The 22,151-nt window shown below is 39.3% G+C and overlaps 1 protein-coding gene across 6 annotated transcripts in view; it reads right to left on the bottom strand.

Annotated features, from left to right (window-relative positions):
- LOC121290638 (E3 ubiquitin-protein ligase DZIP3-like) overlaps positions 1-22,151 on the bottom strand; it is a 126,836-nt gene that overhangs the window by 15,617 nt on the left and 89,068 nt on the right. For all 6 annotated transcript variants that reach the window (XM_041211342.1, XM_041211346.1, XM_041211347.1 and 3 more), the window contains 6 exons: positions 14,157-14,225; positions 9,805-9,901; positions 7,311-7,414; positions 5,870-5,960; positions 3,659-3,766; positions 2,002-2,132 (listed from right to left, as the gene is read on the bottom strand). In XM_041211342.1, coding sequence (XP_041067276.1) covers positions 2,002-2,132; positions 3,659-3,766; positions 5,870-5,960; positions 7,311-7,414; positions 9,805-9,901; positions 14,157-14,225 — 600 coding nt within the window. The remainder of the gene's footprint in view (positions 1-2,001; positions 2,133-3,658; positions 3,767-5,869; positions 5,961-7,310; positions 7,415-9,804; positions 9,902-14,156; positions 14,226-22,151) is intronic.

The raw sequence follows: 22,151 nt of genomic DNA, 5'->3' as shown, positions 1-22,151 counted from the left end.
TAATTTCTCTCTATCTAGACTCCTCATAATCTTGAGCAACTCTATCAAATCTCCCCTCAACCTTCTCTTTCCTAAGGAGAACAACCCCAGCTTCTCCAATCCATCCAGGTAACCGAAGTCTCTCATCTCTGGAACCATTTCTGTAAATCTTTTCTGAACCCTCCCTAAAGCCTTTACATCCTTCCTAAAGCACAGTGCCCAGAATTGAACACAATACTCCAGTTGAAGCCGAACCATTGTTTATAAAAGTTTATCATAGCTTCCTTGCTTTTGTATTCTATGCCTCTATTTATAAAGTCTAGAATCCTATAAACCTTTTTAACCTCTCTCCACTTGCCTTGCCATATTCAATGGTTTGTGAATATACCCCTAGTTCTCTCTGCTCCTCACCCACTTTGGAATCGTACCCTTTAGTTATATTGCCTTTCCCATTCTTCCTACCAATTTAAAAAAAATGTGTTCATGGGGTGTAGGTGTCGCTAACTAGGCCAGTATTTCTTGTCCATACCTAATTGCTCTTGAGGAGATGGTGGTGAGCTGCCTTCTTGAGCCGCTGCAGTCCACATGGTGTAGGTACACTAACAGTGCTGCTAGGAAGGGAACTCCAGGGTTTTGACCCAGTGACAGTGATGGAATGGCGATATAGTTCCAAGTCAGGATGGTGTGTGATTTAGGGGGCAACTTGCAGGTGGTGGTGTTCCCCCTACCTATCATTTCACTTTATGTCACTTCACACTTTTCTGCATTAAATTTCATCTGCCACATGTCCCCCAGCCTGCTTATGTTTTCATGACAATACTTTCTAAGGTGACAGGTGATCATGATGCTGAATTGCATCATGATGTTATAGAACAGTTTCAATGGATTTACATGTCTGCCAGTTTTGTATGTGTATCTTAAATTTTCACTGTTAACGGCTCATTCCTAAATAATGTGATACATTGGTGTCAAAGTGTGAAATAAAAAATTTAATAAATTTTAAATAATTTCACCATATCATATGCTCAGTTTTAAAAAATACTGACATTTTGATATATGAAACAAGATTTCTCAGTTACAATGAAAGCAAGAAAACACTGTTTCACATGCATCATTTAGTTGCTGTCCTACCATACACAATTCAGGGAAGAAGTGAGGAAGTAATGATAACTGAATTAATGATGGTTGAATTAATTATATCAAATTTATTGCTATTGGAAGAAAACAAAATGCTGAATCTAATGATTCTATTTTCCATGCCAGTTTAGAAACGGACAAAGATTTCAACCTTTCTTTTTTCACCAATTTTCTCCCCCTTCACCCTAGAATTGTTAACTTCTTGGGTTATTGCATCATGAGTACTTTCCAATGCCTCATCTGTTGGGAGACTATTTTACCACAGAAGGCAACATAGTGGAGTCAAACACTATGTACCTAACTACTGCACACAATTCTAGAAAGGATCATTGGTTATCAATAATGAATGGATCCCTGACCTGTTTACTCCAGCTTAATCCAGGACCAAGAAAGACAACTGTAATATCTCTAACACGAACTGAGATCTCCAAACTCAATATTTAATGGCAATGGAGCCTAGAATCTACATGGACTTATTGGATAATCTTGCTTAGCCATTGGGGAAGCCTACGTGACATAGTTCGGAGGTGATGATTAACGGAATAGTTTTGAAATTACCAGTACTATGGACAGCTATGTAGATTTCATTCAATCATATCTGGTTTAGGGTTCTGAAACTGATGAAACAATATAAATATCATTGTAGACGAAAGAAAGTCAAAATGGAACAAGTAGCACATTTTTCAGATGATATCCAATTCTGGAAGAAAGCGAGATTTCAACAGTAGGAGGTTGATGATAATCAGCGTACCATTTCCAATTTATTCAAATCAGTGGCCTACTGGAGATGCTCGTATGCTATAATCTATTATTGTTCAATGGTAACGAGATTAACTCCATTAAGACATCAGTACCAAATAAACTTGCAATTGGTTTTATACCTACCTGTTTCTACACTCTTGTAACAGGCTGGATGTTGCAGTGGCAGTGGTAGCAGCAGTTGTGGTTGCAGCATGCATTTGTAGAGAATGCTGGGATCCTGGTAAATACCGAGAGCTTGTTTTCCTTCCAGATTTCTACAAACAGAATTTAAATATACCACACAGATAAAGTTGTAGGTAGGTGTGGAATATTTTCAATATTAAGCTTTCTTTCCAGGTTCCCTATTAACAATTTTCAAGATCTTCTTGAATACTAATTGATAAAGGCAGTGTTGTAGCTGAGCCATACAGATTAAGTTTAATTCATGGTCTATACTCCTCAGCTATTCTCAGCAATGGCTAGTAGTGGGGGTACTAAATTTGATGATATCATCCCTGACCTAGGGAGGAGCTAAGACAGCCAGCGTTAATAATCCGATTGTTACCCTTGATGGAAAGTGCTGTTGTTATGCACATTAGTGAGGTGAGGTTTAGATATTGCATATAATGTCTCTCATAGTCAAATAGTTTCCACTTCTCACTACTCTCTCTCTATGCTTTCATAAAATGTATGACTGCTTGAATGAGATACCAAAATGGAACCTAAGGAAGTCAATAGATCTAAATAGTGAAATAGATTGTAAATGTGGGGTGTCTTGCAAGTTGTTGGGTAAGTGCACCAATTGTGTGATACCGAATTATACAGGGCATAAAGGTCCCAATTTTAATGCCATGCTTGCGCTCAGCTAGGATAGTGATTATAATGGGCCCCAACTGCTGTGGATAAAATAGAAGAAAAATGTCAAAGGTTTATGTGGGGTATGCACGCAGGGTGCGTGCATGTGTGTCTGATAGTCCCCAGCTTTCAATAGCCTGACAAATATTTAATCAGTAAGACACCAGTTGTCCACATTAGCAAAGAGCTGTTAGCCATCGTACAACAATATCTCAAGCATGAACGATCACCTTCAGGAAAGGGGAGCAGCATGGAAATAAACTCTTTCTGATTACATTGTTTTTGGGTTCTTTCCAAACCCAATGGCATTTCCTTCTTTTGAAGTAATGGTGGAGCTTCACAAGTATAATAAAATATTATATCTGAAATGTAGTCATTACATTTTCACCAGTTTCTTTTTATCCAATCAAAATTGCTATCTACCTTAAAACACACATTTATACCCATCAAATCAATTATGTTAGGGCTCAATATCCAATTTTTGAGGTTTTGATTTAGAAAGTGCAGGTAAATCGTTAACTTGAGCTGAAAGAAATTTCTCCAAAAAATGTGGCCACAATGAAAATGAACATTCCAAAATAGTTCTTTATATTACTAACATTCCTAAGGTTTCCCCTAAAACAAATCAAATATAATGGGAAAAAAAATCTGGATGTAGATATTTAGTTATATTGGTTCAAGAGAAACTTTGGATGGATCTAATGTGAATACAGGTTATATTAACACAAATGTTGAAGGTGTACGACTATGTTTTCTTCTGTTTCTTAAGAGCTAAACAGAAATTCCAACAGATCTTTCTATCTCATTTGTTCATGTTTTCCTGTTCTTTATGTTGCCAACACCACTTTTGAACTTGTATCTTTCCAGTTTGTTTCCAATATAAATGCAGTGAACATAAGTATCCACTTATCCAAATTCTACTGCACAGAGAAAACAATCTACTTACCAGAACGCGCAAAGCGAGTGGGGTTGGAGGTTCAGGATTGCTGAGTGCAGGAAGATTACTAAGTTTGGCTCCGTTCTTGATCAGATAGATATGTTTGTTGAAGTTTGCCTAAACAACGAAGGAGAATAAATTCAGTTAATAATCACTGCTTAGTATCACCTTCTCCTTTGGAAACTAACTTGCTTCAAATACTAGGTTATCATGAGTGAATATCAGCACTGTTTAGTGTGTACTTAAGTCTTACAGTCCAGGGGGGCTTTTAAATCTGATCCTGGTTTGTATTGAATTAACTACTGATCCCAATTGATGTTAGTGAGAAGAACACCAGAATTAATTCTATTGTTCCTGAGATGGAAGAATAAAAATAAGCTAGGTTGGAAGGGGATTGGACTAAGTCTATTAAGTCGATAGGTTGAGTACTGTCAATGCATACAAATGTAAGAGATAGAAGCAGGAGTAGGCTTTAACTTACTGTCATTCAATAAGGTCATGGATTTTCTATCACAACTTCACTTTTCCACCTTATGCCCATACCCCTCGATTCCCTCAGTGTTCAAACATTTATCAATCTCACACTTCAATATATTCAATGATGGAGCACCCACAGCCCTCAGGAAGAGAGAATTCCAAAGATTTGCAAACCTCTCAAGTGAAGAGATTTCTGTTCAACAGTCTGAAATGGCCAAATCCTTATCCTGAGAATAAGTCATAGTTCTAGACTCTCCACCCAGGACAATTAGCCTCTGAGCATCTACTCTAACAAGCCTAAGAATTTTATACATTTCAATGTGGTCACATACCTTTCTTTTAAACTTCAGACTATAGGCCCATTCTACTCAACATCTTCTCAAAGGACAACCCTCTCATTCCAAGAAATCAATCTAGTGAACCTTCAATGCACTCGCTCCAAGGCAAGTAGATTGTTCCTTAGTTAAGGAGGCCAAAACTATTCAGGGTATTTCAGGTGTGGTCTCAATGAAGTCCTACATAATTGCAATAATTCCTTACTCTTACACTCCGATTTCCTTGCAATAAAGACTAATGTGTTATTTGCTTTCCTAATTATTTGCTGTACTGAAATAATTACTCATATGCACAATTTAATTATATCAGAAATTCCATCATATCCCTTTGTTAAATGCTTAAAAAGGCTTGCCAGATACTCCAGAGTTGTCCTTGGAACCAAGCTATCTGGTTTGTACGCTAAGTATCAAAAGAAAAAAAAAAGACAACAAAGCTGGTGTTCACATTCTGTCAGGATTGGAAAATTGTTTGATAATTTGTTTGCATGTGTAATAGCAAAGAACTGCTTTGATCTGAGGTCTTCAAATGAAGCCAACTTGGCTTCAAAGCAAACCACAAATATATCTCAACAGCAGTCTTCACAGAATCAGGGAGCACAAAACAAGGCTACTCATCCCATCCATCATTCCTATGCCAGCTCTTTGAAGGAGCTATTCAATTAGTTTCCTGTTCTTTCCTTATAAGCCTGCAATTTTTTTTATTTTATTAATTCCCAATTCTCCCCCTACACATCTATGTTGTGGCAACAGGAGAGGCTTTGTGGAGTGAAAGTGCCCAGATCATAATCTTCAAAGAAAAACATAGAGAAGGTTTAACTTTAGGAATGGACTGAATGTGATGGGTAACTAAGGTGATCAAAAGTAAAATGCATAGCTATCTGGATTCAAGACAAATGGCAGCGAGTAGGAGTAAAGGGAAGCAATTCAGAAGGTGGAAAGTGGGATCTCACAAGGATCATTGATGTGACCACTGTTGTTCACGATTTATATCAACAATTTAAACTTTGGAATCAAGGGCCCAATTTCTAAATTTGCAGATGACACCAAATTGGGAGGGACAGTTAATACTGAGGAGGACTGCAGTAAATTCCAAAAAGACCTTAATAAACTTACAGAATGGGCATGTAAACGGCAAACAAATTTCAATACAGACATGTGTGAGGTAATTTTGGTAAGAGATGAGGGTCTGCTTATGCAACCTACTATTTGCTTAACTTGCAACACCATAGCAACACAGTGCAAGGCTTTTCATAAAAGGAAAAATGTATTAAAATAAGGATGAAATTCATAGATATATTTTAGTGACAGTTTGAATAGACTCAAGTTATTAATTTAGTTCAGGTTTATTTACAAAATTATGATACAATACTCTTCAAAGCAAAGAAAAGGTAGTAAAATTTAGACATACCTTTGTGTATTCAATTTTGCTTCTGAGATCAGCAGCAACAGCTTCCCACTTGTTTATAGCAGCCTGTATCTGTGATGGGTCAGCAATCTGCCTGCAATTTTAGTATATGTGTACAATGTAAACATTCAGCCTAGAATCTCACTGGTGCTGCATCCGTTTTTCAAGCCTGTTTCATATTGCTGACAATACAAAGTTAGATAGGAAAGTAAACTTTGAAGAGGACACAAAGAGCCTGCTAAAACATACAGTTAAGTGAGCAGGCAAAAAGGTGGCCGATGCAGTATAACATGGGGGAATGTGGGGCTATTCACTTTGGTAGGAAGAATAGAAAAACAGAATATCTTTTAAATGTTGAGAAACTATCAAGTGGTGTTCAGAGGGATTTTGGTGTCCTTATACCAGAAATATGAAAGTTAACATGAAGATACGGCAAGCAATATCAGAAGGAAAATAGTATGTTGGCCCTTATTGCAAAGGGATTGGAGTACAAGAATAAAGAGTTCTTGCTACAATTATACTGAGCTGTGCTGAGACAACACTTGGAGCAGTGCGTACTGTTTTGGTTTCTGTTGCCAAGTAAGGATATACTTACCTTAGAGCGGGGGCTGAAACCAGATTGATTCCTGGAATGAGAGGAGAGGTTTTGTAGAATGGACTTATACTTTAGTTTTGAAGGATGAAAGGTGATCTCATTGCAACACACAAGATTCTGAGAAGGCTTGACAGAGTAGATGATTAGAGATAAAAACAAAAAAACTGCGGATGCTGGAAATCCAAAACAAAAACAGAATTACCTGGAAAAACTCAGCAGGTCTGGCAGCATCAGCGGAGAAGAAAAGAGTTGACGTTTCGAGTCCTCATGACTTTTGGGTACTAAGGGAACTAAGGTGAGCGGGTAGGAAAATAGAATTTAACGTTGAGGGTCAGCCCTGATTGCATTAAATGGAAGAGCAGATTCACGGGGCCCTATAGCCTACTCCTACTCCTAGTTCTTATATTCTTAAACATTATGCAACAGAGTGCACTGGAGGGCATTTTGGTAAAGGCAGAAAAAGAGCTGCCTGGGGCCCATGCCGAAACAGACTTTAAGTTCTTTGAATAAGCAAAAAATGGGCCGAAACCTCTTTGAGGCTCTCTTTGCAAAGCTTGGCTGCCTTGGATTGTGTTAAGAAAAACATGTTCTATGTGCGGCCTAACCAGTGGTTCTTAATGGAACCAAAAACAAAATGCTACTTCTGAGCAACCAAAATTTTTAAAAAAATGATTGTTTAAAACTCATCTCTCCAAATTTCTGACAATCATTTGTTAGTTTGATGAGTGCATAGTCTACAGAGTTTAATGAGGCATAGATTCGCCTTGTTAATATGATATAAACAGCCTATAGTTATGAGTCAATAGTAAACAACTTTCAGTAGAATTCATTAAAATCAAACAAATATACCCCGTCATCTTATCCCCAAGCATTCTCAGCTGATGTTCTGTCTCCAGCAGGGCATCCTTCAGGTTCCTGAGCAAGAAATCTCTGCGCATCTCCAGCAAAAGACTCTGCCACAGAAACATAATCTCTTCAGTATGTATTCCTTCAATTCAACTTTAGCTCAAGTCTACTTTTATAAAGAACATAATTACAAATTACACTTAGGCACAGAATCATATTACTTGCCCTGATAGATATTCATTTCATTTTAAAGGACACAGAATATACTCTGAGTGGGGAACTTCAATGTCCATCACCAAGAGTGCATGACTGACTGAGCTGGCTGAGTCCTAAAAGACACAGCTGCTAGACTGGGTCTGTGGTAGGTATGTGAGGGAGCCAGCAAGAGGGAAAAACCTACTTGACCACATCAACACCAATCTGACTGTCGCAGATACACCTGTCTATGATAGTATTGGTAGGAGTGATCATCACACAGTCCTTGTGGAAACAAAGTGTCAACTTCACACTGAGAATAGCCTCCATCATAGCACGATCACTGTCCTAAATGGGATAGACTTCAAACAAACAAATCTAGCAACTCAAAACTGGGCATCCCTGAGATGCTGTGGGTCCTCGGCAGCAGCAGAATTGTATACAACAACAATCTGTAATCTCATGACCTAGCATATGCCCCACTCTACCATTATCAAGCTGCAGGTTCAATGAAGAGTGAAGGAAGGCATGCCAGGAGCAGCACCAGGCATACATACAAATGAGGTGCCAACCTGGTGAAACTACAACACAGGACTACTTGCATGCCAAACAGAGGAAGCAGCATGCGATAGATAGACCCAAGTGATCCCACAACCAACAGACCAGATCTAAGTTCTGGAGTCCTGCCACACAGTCATGAATGGTGGACAATTAAACAACTAAGGAAGAGAAGGCTCCACAAACACCCTCATCTTCTTTGATGGGGGAGCCCAGCACTTCAGTGCAGCTGACAAGACTGAAGCATTTGTAAATATCTTCAGCCAGATGTGCCAGGTGGGTGATCCATCTCGGCCTCCTCTGGAGGTCCCCATCACACACAGATGCCAGTCTTCAGACAATTTGATTCACTCCAACTGATATTGAGAAATGGCTGAAGGCATTGGATACTGCAAAGCCTATGGGCCCTGTCAATATTTCGGCAATGGCACTGAAGGCTTGTGTTCCAGAATTAGCCAAGCTGTTCTTGTACAGCTACAACACAGGCATCTACCTGGCAATATGGGAAATTGACCAGGTATGCCCTGTATACAAAAAGCAGAACAAACCCAACCAGGCTAGTTACTGTCTCATCAGACCTGGATATTATTCAAGCTTGGGCTGGTAAGTCGCAAATAACATTTGCGCCACACAAATGCCTGGCAATGGCCATCTCCAACGAGAGAGAATATAACCATCTCTTCTTGATATTCAATAGCATTACCGTTGCTGAATCCCCCATTATCAACATCCTGGGGATTGACCAGAAACTGAACTGGACCAGCCATATAAATACTGTGTCTACAAGGGCAGGTCAGAGGCTGGGAATTCTGCAGTGAGTATCTCATCTCCTGACTTGCCAAAGCCTGTTGACAATCTGCAAGGCACAGGTCAGGAGTATGGTGAAGTAATCTCCAATTGCCTGGGATGAGTACAGCTCCAGCAACACTCAAGAAGCTTGACACCAACCAGGACAAAGCAGCCCACTCGACTGGCAATCCATTCACCACCTTCAACCTTCACTCCTTCCACCACTGACACATAGTGGCAGCAATATGTACCATCTACAAGATGCACTGCAGCAACTCACCTAGGCTCCTTCAGCAGCACCTTCCAAACCTGCGAACTCTACCACCTAGAAGGATAAGGGCAGCTGATACATAGGAACACCACCACCTGCAATTTCCCCTCCCAGCCACACAACATCCTGACTTGGAACTATATCACTGTCACTGGGTCAAAATCCTAGAACTTCCTTCCTAACAGCACTGTGGGTGTGCCTACACCACACAGACTGCAGTGGTTCAAGAAGGCGGCTTCTGATTGCCCTTCTCAAGGGCAATTAGGGATGGACAATAAATGCTAGCATAGCCAGCGATGTCGACATCAAATGAAAGAATAAAAGCAATGATACTTTTTCTTATCCTTTTTGGAATAATGCAAAATAGTTAAGTTTTGCTGCATGCAATAGAATGTCGAAGAGAAGCTGCCCATAAACATCGTTTACTGATGGAATAACTATGATATTGTTCATAATTTTCAACAAATTCAAAAACTACCAGATCAGCTACCACTCAATTCGAGATTAAATTTCAAGAAATGGAAACAAAAGCTGTTTTTCAAGCCATAATACTACATCTTCTGATGTTTTGTTGACATACTTGACTTAAGCTGAAATGGAGACTGAGACAGCATTAAAAATTAATATCGAAGTATCAGTAAGTACCCATCAACAAATCTGTGAAAGCCTGGCCAGGTTTCTCACCTCCTGACTGATTGCTTTCCTCATACTCTCTATTTCATTTTGTTGTGCAGTTGCAAGTTCTTCCTCCAGCTGGAGCTTTTCATGGCGCCACTGTTCTCTGTGAAAATGCCAAGAGTACATAAAATATTGTATGCTGCAAAGCTTATAAACGGATTATTGTCCCAAACTAAATGTAGGCAACCCAAATGCTGAACTTGTCAAAGGCAGATGCCACAAGAGACATGAGAGGTTAAACAGATCAGTCTGATATGAAGTTAAATTGAAGTTTCATCCATATTAATAATTTAATTTACACACAACCAGACAGATATGAAGCTGCATGGACTCCACTGAAAATATCAAGGTAAAATGACATATTTTAGATCATCCTTAAATAAAGTGAAATGATTGAACAATATCTTAATATGACACAATCTCTTTTTTCTACCAATTGTGGGGTAGCAATTGTACGGTAACACATACAATCACGTTCACCGATAATCTTAGGCAAATTAGAGGTTTAGGCTTTTAAGCGGAGCTTAAAAGATTTGAATTCTGTACCATCTGTAATCTGTTACTGGTTTGAGAAAAAGTATAAATTGATTAGATGACAGGAAAATTGGAAGCACCGCCAATCAACTTCTGTGCCGGACCCTCTGATCTGCGTATCAACAAGCAAAGCTGCTTGCTGGGGTGTTGTGGTTATAAAAAAAACAGAATGCACATAGATATGTGGTACTACTAATCATTCATTACCAAAGGTCAGAAAATCTGGCCCATACCTTAAAAGTAATGGTAAGTTTGAAAGAAGTACTTATATGTTTGTGGTACTCCTCCAATGTATACATAACAAAAATTATTAGAAATACGTGCTCCTTACTACTTAGAATATCACAAATCCCATCTTGGATCTCTTTCTCTCCAGTCCTCCCTAATAATGTCACTTATAGGAAGGTTCCATATGTTTCAGGAAGTTCAATTCCTTTTAATAAGGGGTCTGCAACTTGAGATCAGTCTGGCAACCTATACAAAGCTGCCTGATTCTGACAGAAAAAGCTACTGGCTGGATACACTGCATACTTAGCCAGTATTTCTAATTATATTTGTGTAGAGACTGGGGAAACACAGTGAAAAGACAGTTTCCATCTTTTTTAGGATTTAAATCGTAAGTTATTTGAACTTATTGTTATTTGAAGTTGAACTTGTCTTTCATCAGATATACCTCATGCAATCTACAGCTCTGAAACCGCATGTGAATGATATTGCGTACGCAGTTATTGCAGGACAATACCAACTTCTTCTATTTATATAGCACCTTTAACGGCTCAACACATCACAAGGTGCTTCAAAGGTGACATTATGAAACAAAACTTGACACCAAGACACCTAAGGAGATATTGGAGCAGAGTCCAAAAGCTTAGACAATGAGGTAGGCTTTAACAAGTGCCTTAGGAGGAAAGAAAAGTAGAGAGGATTACAGAATCACAGGGTTGTTACAGTGCAGGAGGCCATACAGCCCATTGTGTCTACACAGGGTCTCTGAATGAGCAATTCACTTAGTTCCATGCTCCTGCTTTCTCCCTGTAATCCTGCACATTCTTCTTTTTCAGGTAACAGTCTAATTCCCTTCCGATTGCTTTGATTGAACAAGCCTCCAGCACACTCTCAGGCAATGCACTGCAGACTTTAACAAGTCACTGCACGAAAAAGTTTTTCCTCACATCACTTTTGGTTCTTTAGCTAATTACTTTAAATCTGTTCCCTCTTGTTCTCGCTCCTTTCATGAGTGGGAACAGTTTCCCCTTATTTCCTCTGACCAGACTCCTCAAGATTCTGAATACCTCTATCAAATCTCCTCTTAGCCTTCTTTTCTCTAAGGAAAACAGTCCCAACATCTCCAATCTATCTTCATAACTGAAGTTCCTCATCCCTGGAACCATTCTTGTGAATCTTTTCTGCATTCTCTCCAATGCCTTCACATCTTCCTAAAGTACTGCACCCAGAACTGGGCACAATACTCCAGCTGAGGCCGTACTAGCGTCTTATACAAGTTCAACCTAACCTCCTTGCTCTATGCCCTTATTAATAAAGCCTAGGATACTGTGTGCTTTATTAATCACTCTCTCATCCTGTCCTGCCACCTTCAATGAATTATGGCACAAATACACCCAGGTCCCTCTGCTCCTGCACCCCTTTAGAGTTGTATTTTATATTGTCTCTCCATGTTCTTCCTACCAAAATGATTTACCTTGCATTTCTTCGTATTGAACTTCATCCGTCACCTGTCCACCCATTCTGCCAACTTGTCTATATCTTTCTGAAGTTCTACACTATCCTCTTCACAGTTCACAATGCTTTCAAGTTTTATATCATTCACACATTTTGAAATTATGCCCTGTAAATCAAGGTGTAGGACATCAATATATATCAGGAAAAGCAAGAGTCCCAACACCAACCCCTGCAGAACTCCATTACAAACTTTTCTCCAGTCCGAGAAACATCCATTAACCACTATTCTCTATTTCCTGTCACTAGCCAGTTTCATATCCACGTTGCTACTGTCCTTTTATTCCATGAGCGCTAACTTCATTCACAAGTCTGTTGTGTGGCACTGTATCAAATGCCTTTTCGAAGTCCATGTACACCACATTAACATCACTGCCCTCATCAACCCTCTCTGTAACCTTTTCAAAAAACTCTAGCAAGTTAGCTAAACACGATTTTCCTTTAAGAAATCTATGCTGACTTTTCTTAATTAACCCACATTTGTCCATGTGATTTGTAATTTTGTCCTGAATTGTTGTTTCTAGAAGTTACTTCACCACGGAAGTAAAATTGACTGGTCTGTAGTTGCTAGGCTTATCTCTTATACACTTTTTTGAACAAGGGTGCAATATTTGCAATTCTCCAGTCCTCTGGCACCACGTCAGAGTCTAAGGAAGACTGCGAGATTATGCCCAGTGCCTCTGCAATTTCCATTCTCACTTCCCTCAGTATCCTTGGATGCACTCATCTGGTCCTGGTGCCTTATCAACTTAAGGCAGAGAGCCTATTCAATATCTGCTCCTTATCAATTTTAAACCCTTCTAATGTCTGAATTACTTTCACCTTGGCCTGGGTAGCAACCTCTCACTTGGGAAGGAGAGATGCAAAGTATTCATTTAATACCTCAGCTATGCCCTCTGACTCCATGTGTAAATTTCCTTTTTGGCCCCACTCCTACTTTTATCACCCTTTTACATTTTATATGCCTATAGAAGACTTGGGGATTCCCTTTTATGTTAGCTGCCAGTCTCTTTTCATACCCTCTCTTTGCTTCTCTTACTTGCTCTTTCACCTGCCCTGGACCTTCTATACTCAGCAAGGTTCTCAACTGTACTTCCTACCTGACATCTGTCATAAGCACACTTTTTCTTCTTTACCTTAATTTCTATCTCTTTTGTCATCCAGGGGGCTCTGGATTTGTTTGCCCTACCTTTCCCTTTGGAGGGAATATACCTTGAATGTGCCTGACTTCTCTGAAGATAGTCCATTGTTCAGCTATCCTTTTTCCTGCCAATTTCTCACTACAATTTATTCGGCCCAGATCCATTCTTCCCCATTGAAGTAGGCTTTCCTGTTTAGGGATTAGGGATGGATTTCCAGAATTTAGGATCTTCCCAGCTGAAGGCATGGCCAATGGTGTGCAAGTTATAAAAGCCTTTTACACTAGTGTCAATTAGAAATATATAGCATTACTGATGAAACATTCTGTTTATTCTTTTAGGACTGTTAGTCTAGAGCAGGAATGGATCAACTTGTGACTTGACAACTGCATACAGCTCAGTTATGGCAAAAATGCAGCTCTTTGAATCTTTTGTTTAGCTGCCCTGCCTATGTGCACAGTTTCAATACGAGGAATTGAGAATAACAAAGGACACTTATCAGCCACCACAAAACAGGCAGCCTATCTTCCATTCTGCTCCATTTAATCTATATGTTTTGAGTTCAGTGTCACTTTACTGCTGGGTGTCCAATAAGAACCAGTGTCCTTCTTGGCCATGTTGCAACACCAAAGAAGAAAGGGGTCTTAAATTTGGTTTCTCAGCTCTGATAAATTAAGCCTTCATTCTTTTAATAATGAATGCATATATTTTGGGGGAATTTATTTTATTTGCTCCTTAACAAACCTTCCACTTTTCCCACCCCCACCCTAATTTATGCTTTTTCTTTTCTGGCTCTTGAATCTCGAAAGTTCAACCAGCCTAGTCAAGAGTATAGATTCACTCTGGATTACTATGCAAATTCAAACACATTTACTTTCACAGCAGGAGAATTACCAACAATATTCAAAAATTAAATGCTTTAAAAAGGTTATAAACTACAGTACTTACTGTTCATTTTGAAATTCTTTTTTTAATTTCACAATTTCCTCATTCTTGTCATTAACTGATTTTTCATATCTGAAAAAATAATCAAGTACATAAGAAATCCCCATGAAAACTCCTTGAGAATTCTGAAATATCTATATATTCATATAAATATATTTAACAGCCTTGTACCTGGGGTATATATCTGGGACACCATGACTTTCAAAGTCATCACACTTACATCATTGGGCAAAAATTAGCAACTGGCTGAAATAAATAATTCTTCCAAGGACAGTGAGCTTTTAATTGTCCCAGAGAGTGGCCTTTTTGCCCACCTTGCTTGCGTTGGCTTTTTGCTAGAAAATTCAAAACTAATCTCACTGTGCCATTTAATTATTGTCCTAGGTTGCACCATTCAGCAACTGAACCATTGACGTTTTTCTCTTTAGCTTTTAGCAATTTCTGCTTATTTATCTTAGAGAGCTCAGGGTCAAATTTCAAAAACTTCTTTCCACCAAATTTGGGTCAGGTTTTCTTTTAGAAACAGAGGCTTTTTAAACAGAAGGTATGAGCTGGATGTTCGTTTTGGCTTGGGGCCCCAATGTTGGGTTCCGATTTTTGAAGAGATGCTAATCAGTGATCAGTGGACAGGTGTGTATTTGCAATCCAATTAAGGATGGCAGAGTTGGGGGGGGGGGGGGGGGGGGGTGGTGGTGGGTGGGTGGGTGTTTTTCCCATGGCTGGAGGACCAATAACCATTGAAACAGCAGCAGCTCCACTGTGGCAGAGAGAGCTTCAAGATGAAGGTGACCTCTTAAAACTTATAAAATTTCTGCAATTAAAAACTGACCACAATTGCCAAGGTGCCAGTGGCCAGTTACAAGTCGTGGCTGCAGGGGTTGGGATGGGATGGTTTAAAAAGTTAACTGGAGCACTGTCCCCTTATCCGACAGCAGGAGGCCATTCCGTCCCCTGGCTGGGGTCTAACCACTGTGGGCAACCCACTTGCCAATTGGAAGATTTCAAACACCATTTGTAGGTGGGCAGCCATTTCTCACCCAAACTGGCGTATTCCAAATGGCTTGTAGGTGGGAACATGCCAGCAAACTAGCATGCTAACCGGTGTCAGATAATTGCGGGCTTGCCCACCGCCTCACTCAATTGAAAATTCTATAGTGTTAGAGAAAAAGACCAGATTACTAATTACTCACGTATTTGTAGTTCTTCCTGATCTGTAAATTTCAGAATGTGCATTAAGCGGAGAGAAAGATGCAATGAATTTCTTCATCATAATTTAAGTTTATTTAAAAAAAACCCCTGAATTTTGAAATGACCTCTAACTAACACCTCTGTCGCTTGCATTATTTTGTCAGTTGAAAGAGCTCCAGACTTGAATTTTTAGCTAGGTTATATTAATAGTTAGATTCTGCAAATATTTTAGTAACAAATGACTGGTAGCATGAATTGTTGGATTAAATCTCGCTAGGCTAGACTCTCCTCCGAGATCTAACTGAACTGACTTTACATGCATCCTGTTATGCTTTTTCTCGTAGGAAGTAGGGCAGCTTTTCCTTCCTCAAATCTTTTCTATGTTCAGGGATTCATGGATGGGCTTGTCAACCAAACCCTTTTCTAAGACTACGTTTGAGGCAGACAATATCCTACTCCTCTGAAGTAAGATAATGAATTATTTATTTCCCGTTTTTTGTTAACAATAGTTGGCTTATTGTTAACCCCGGCTTTGTCTCAGTTACTGCAAGGAGGGTTTTAAATCTGATCTGTTCAAATCATTTAATTTTAAAACACAAGGCTTACATACAACTCATTCTGAAATTATTTCTGTAGAAGAATTGTCAAACCTTCACATCACCTGCATGACATTCTGATTTTAACTCCAATATTCAGGCTTCCCTGCATTCCTACTTAGTTTGATCAACAATTGAGCACGCTGCCATTTTACAATCCTTTACTCTTTACTTTACTCGACAAAATATCTATGCAGCTATATCCATATCCATCACAGACAAAAAATCTATATTATGCAGATACTGGATCAAAACAAGGTGGACATTTTGAGAGAGTAAACCTGGGATTTAATCCCATGTATGCTGTGGTAAAAAGAAAAATAAATGAAACATTGATAAAATTGTTTAATTTTTGTCACAGTCAAGTTTCACATTGGGTACGGGAAACCTTTTTAATTTCCCAGTACAGATTATTTAAGTCAGACAGTAATTTCTGGTAACTATGCAGTTAAATGAAAAATCTGGAAGTTGTTCTCCGAGATGTGCTGCTCCTTCAAAAGCTTCCCAAAACTGGCATCTTAATGTTTGTTTCCCCATTCAAAAGTATGGAGCAGTGCGAAGTTGCTATACTTAGCTCATAGATATGTACTAAATTCGGCGAAATAAGTTAGGGCTTGTCCATTCCAGTATGAGTAATGTTTTATGGGGAGATAATGGCATAGTGGTAATGTGGCTGGATTAGTAATCCAGAGACCCAGGCTAATGGTCTGGGGACATGGGTTCAAATCTCACCACGGCAACTGGTGGAATTTGAATTCAGTTAATAAATCCGGAATATAAAGCTAGTCTCAGTAAAGGTGACCATGAAACTATCATCGATTGTCATAAAAACCTATCTGGTTCACTAATGTTCTTTAGCTAAGGAAATCTGCCATCCTTGCCTGGTCTGGCCAATATGTGACTCTAGACCCACAGTAATGTGGTTGATTCTTAACTGCCCTCTGAAATGACCTAGCCACATTGCATGAAAGAATAAAGCTAGCCAATTACTAATATCACTTAATTACTTATAAACAACCTCTCTGACACTGAAAATTAACTTTGTGGAATCTCATTGCTTCATTTTTTTTAACCTTTTTCTTTCTCCAATTGCTCTCTCAATTCAATTCTCAACTTCCTTTCCCTCTCTTTATTTTCTGTACCCAATTTGACATTGAATTAAGTATCTTAACTGATACTTCCTAGTTCTGATCGTGTTGTTCATTGCTGCTTCTTCAGTCTATTTCTTGTGCAGATCTACAATTGCTTGTCTTGCTCACACAGGTTTCAGATACCCTGTGAGAGAACTCTTTTACAAAAGTTACACTTTTTGAATTGTTGATACAAAGCATAGAATGATTAGAAGTTAACATGGTTTAACTGAAGGGAAATCCTGTTAGAGACAAATTTATTGGAGTTTTTTGAGGATATAACTTGTAGGGTCGATAAAGGGGAACCAGGGGATGTAGTGTACCTGAATTTCTAAAAGGCATTTGATAAGGTGCAACACAAAAGGTTAGTAGGCAAGTTAAGGGCTCATGGAATTGGGGGTAATATTTTAGCATGAATAGAGGATTGGTTAACAAATATAAAGCAGAGATGTGGGGTGGGGCATAAATGGGGCCCTTTCAAGCTGGTAGGCAGCAAATAGTGGAGTGCCACAAGTATCAGTGCTGGGGCCTCAGCTATTTACAATCTATATTAATGACTTGGATGAAGAAAAAGAGAGTAATGCATCAAAGTTTGCTGATAATACCAAGCTAGGTGGGAAACTAAGCTGTGGAGAAGACACAGAGAAGCTGCAATGGGATATAGACAGGTTAAGTGAGTAGGGAACAGGTGGCAGATGAAGAATAATGTAGGGAAGTGTGAAGTTATTCATTTTGGTCACAAGAATAGAAAAGCAGAATTTTTTTTTAAAGGTGTGAAACTTGCAAGTGTTGATGTCTAAAGAGACTAAGGTGTGCTTGTACAAGGCATGCAGAAAGTTGGCATGCTGGTGCAGCAAGCAATTAGGAAGGCAAATGGCACGTTGGCCTTTATTCCAACAGGATTGCTGTACAAGAATAAAGAAATGTTGCTGCGATTGCACAGGGTTTTGGTGAGACCACCTCTGAAATACTGTGTGCAGTTTTGGTCACCACATTTAAGAAAGGATATACTTGCATTGACTGGCCTATGAGAGGCTGAGTAAATTGAGCTTATATTCTCTGGAGTTTAAAAGAATGAGAGGCGATATCATTGAAACCTACAAAATTCTGGAGGGGCTTTACAGGGTAAAGGTTACTTTCTCTAGTTGAGGAGTCTAAAATCCAGGGCACAATTTCAGGCTAAGGGGCCAATCATTTAGGACTGCGATGAGGAGAAATTACTTCACTCAAAGGGGTGTGAATCTTTGGAGTTGTCTATTCCAGAGGGTTGTCGATACTGCATCGGTGAATACATGTAAAGCTGGGATAAACAGATTTTTGGTCTCTCAGGGAATTAAGGGACATGGGGAGTGGGGTGTAAAATGTAAAATGGAATTAAAATCTACAGCCATGATTATATAAATGGTGGCGCAGCTCAATAGGCCAGATGGTCTACTCCTGCTCCTATTTTTTTATGTTCTTTGTGTTTGTGAGCCAGGAGCTTGGAGTTAGAGTTGGACTCCAAGACTTGATGGCCAAGGAAAGTGTGTTCACAATGCAGCCAAAGAGGTTGAATATCATCTTGCAAATCCTTCCAACATACATCAATAGCAGGCATTAATTGCGGGAAAGATACCTGGTCAGTCATGTGATGGAAAGAAATTGGAACCTCTACCATCATTATCCGTAGCTGCAGACTATAACATGCATGTAAAAGTGTATGTTTCTGCACTAACTTAGACTCCTTGGGGAGCCGGTTGGATCACTGGTTGGACAGCCAGTGTGGATCAGATTGGTGCCAACAGCACAGGGCTTGATCCCTGTTTCACCTGGAGTGAATTCAGGATCTGCCTCCTTGCCCTACTCAGGCTGGAGATCATGGAGCTGTGGGTCAGACCTGCCTTTGGGCAGAGAACTCAATGAGAAGAAGTGTAAAGCTATGGAGGATTGGCTAATGAATAATGGGCTGTCAGAAGATATAAGGCAAGAAGTTGCATTCATACAGTGTTTTCTATGACCTCAGCATGTTACAAAATGCTTCACAACTAACTATTTTTGAAATATATAACATGACTGGATTAATTAATGAACTCAGAGTAAAGGCGCCCCTAGGTAGCAGCCACCACAATATGATTGAATTTTACATCCAGTTTGAAAGAGAGAAATGTGGGCCTAAGACTAGTACTTTAAACTTAAATAAGAGCAACTATGTGGGCATGAGAGCTGAGCTAGCTGAAGTGAACTGGGATACTAGGCTAGAGGACAGATCAATAGAGGAGCAGTGGGAAACATTTAAGGGGATATTTCAGAATAAGCATATTCCTTCTATAAAGAAATATTCTAAAGGGAGGAGCCACCATCTTTGGTTAGCTAAGGAAATTAAGGACAGCATCAAACTTAGGGAACAAGCACATAACTGTGTAAAGATGAGCGGCGGGTCAGATGATTGGTCAGAATATAAAGTATAGCAGAATTACTAAAAGTTTAATCAGGAGAAAGAAATCAGGAGTATGACAGGAAGCTAGCTAGAAATGTAAAAACGGATAGCAAGTGCTTCTTCAGGTATTTAAAAAGGAAAAGAGTAAGTATAGTGAGTGTTGGTCATCTAGAGGGTGAGAATGGAGAGTCATAGTAGATAATAAGGAAATGGCAGATGAAATGAACAAATATTTTGCTTCTGTCTTCACGATAGAGAATACAAAAAAACATTCCAGTGATAGCCGTAAATCAAGAGGTAGAAGGGAGAGGGGAACTTAGTGAAATTACAATCACTAGAAAAGCCTTGCTGAACAAACTGCTGTTGCTGCGGGCTGACAAGCCTCTGGGTGCTGATGGATCTCATCCTAGGGTCTTAACGAAGTAGTAGATGCATTGATGTTAAGTTTCATCAGAGTGGAAAGTAGCAAAAATAACCCCTCTATTCAAGAAGAGAGGGAGGCAGAAAACAGGAAACTATGGGCCAGTCTGCCTGACGTGGGAAAGGTACTAGAATCAATCATTAAGGAGGATATAGCTGGGCACTCAAGGTAATTGGGAAGAGTCAGCACTGTTTTTTTGAGAAAGGGAACTCATGTTTAACCAATTTATTGGAGTTCTTTGAAGGAGTAACTTGCACCGTGGATAAAGGGGAGTCTGTTGATGTACTGTAATTAGATTTCCAGAAGGCATTTGATAGGGTGCCACATCAAAGGTTATTGCAGAAAATAAAAGCTCATGGTGTAGTGGGTAACATATTAGCATGGAGAAAAGATTAGCTGGCTGGGAGAAAACAGAGAGCAAGCATAAATGGGTTATTTTCTGATTGGCAGGATGTAACAAGCGGAGTCCCAGGGGGGTCCGTTCTGAGGCCTCAACTTTTTGCAATTTACATCAATGACTTAGATGAGTACAGCAAAGGCATGGTAGCTAAATTTACAGATGAAACAAAGATAGGTAGGAAAATATGTTGTAAAGCAGACATAAGGAGGTTGCAGACAGATTGAGTTGAGGGTTGAGAGATAGGTTGAGTGTGTGGGCAAAAATCTGGCAGATGGAGGTCAATGTGGGAAGATATGAAGTTGTTCACTTTGGTAGGAAGAATAAAAAAGCAGAGTATTAGTTAAATGGAGAACAACTGCAGAATTCCAAGGTTTTTAAAAAATTATTTTTTATTATGCACTCGTGGGATGTGGGCGTCACTGGCTACACCAACATTTATTGCCCATCTCTAATTGCCCTTGAGGGTATTTAAGAGTCAATCACATTGCTGTGGAGTCACATTTAGGCCAGAAGTTCACAAGTTTCCCTCTCCCTGATGAAGCATGCAGGCCAGACCAGGTAAGGATGGCAGATTTCCTTCCCTAAAGGACATCAGTGAACCAGATGTCATCATCCAGATTTTTATTGAGTTCAAATTTCACCATCTGCTGTTTGGTCTTTGTTTCAGCAATATTCAAGTTCTGTGCTACCAAATGACTATTTGTATACCTGAGATAGAGGTACAACAAAGGTCAAATTCGGGATATCAACAGCGTAGTTCAAGTATAAAGTTGTTCCTTCCCCTGACAGTGGTATTCTTGCGATTGTCCTGATGAGTGCAAGATGAAAAGCTTCGACAAAATGTTTTTTTCAGCAATACATAGTGAATTGTTGGCATGGAAAGTACTGAAGATCTGTGTGGAGTGGGGGTGGAAATAATTGTTCAGAAGTAGTAAAGAGACAGGAAGGTAATGAACAGTTTAAGGGGGGAGACAAATACCACTCTGAAACCAATCTTGATGATACCTGGAAACCCAGTTGAAAAAGCCTTTACTTTTACTGTAAAACACACAATTTTGGTGCCGAGATGGGAAAGAGTGACACAAAACACGGTGAGTTCACTCAGTGTGCAGGGACTTACTCTTTGTAAGACGCTCAATGTGAATGAAAATCCATATTTAGTTAAATAACAAAACACAGAATAAGGACAGGCAATTTAATCTGTCAACCCTGTTCACTCCAATGTGAACAATTTCATATGGGCAGGAACATGGAAGTCATTTCACTGAAGTTTGGGGAGTTGCACAAGTTATGCATTGCTCCCTCTTCCTGCAGCTAGTAACATCAACAAGTACACAATTCAGCTTCAAGGTAGCCCCCACTGTATAATTCTGTCAGGAAAAAGTGGGCATGCAAATCTAGATTATAATAAATTAGTGGCAAACCACAGATGTGTAAGTCAGGTGTTAAAAACAATTACAATTCATCAAGTATTGTCGGTCTATGTAACACACTTTTTGTTTGAAAAATCAAGTGGCTTAATAACAAGTTCATATGATTACTGAGGGGACTTTTGAGATGATGTAGTCAATAACTTGCCTGGAAAGAATATATTTGCTATTAGTTTTCCCTACCCTACAGTGTTATTTGTTGCAACATCTATTTCCCTTATCATGATGGCAAGACAATTCTGTGGGGCAAAGAAGCCCTCATATAACATTCATTCAAGTCTCAGTTAAGTGATCCTGAAAAAGGCTCTTTTCATTTTTCTGAGACAGAATAAAGTTGCATAATTCAATCACTGCATTGTTGATTATCTGTAGTCTTTTGTTTCTATGTAATTATGAGTCTTATAAATAAACTTAATT

Source organism: Carcharodon carcharias, chromosome 18 (genome assembly GCF_017639515.1).
Source record: "Carcharodon carcharias isolate sCarCar2 chromosome 18, sCarCar2.pri, whole genome shotgun sequence".
Taxonomy (NCBI): Eukaryota; Metazoa; Chordata; class Chondrichthyes; order Lamniformes; family Lamnidae; genus Carcharodon; species Carcharodon carcharias.
Note: the sequence above shows the minus strand (reverse complement) of the source record. Positions and strands in the feature narration are given on the sequence as shown.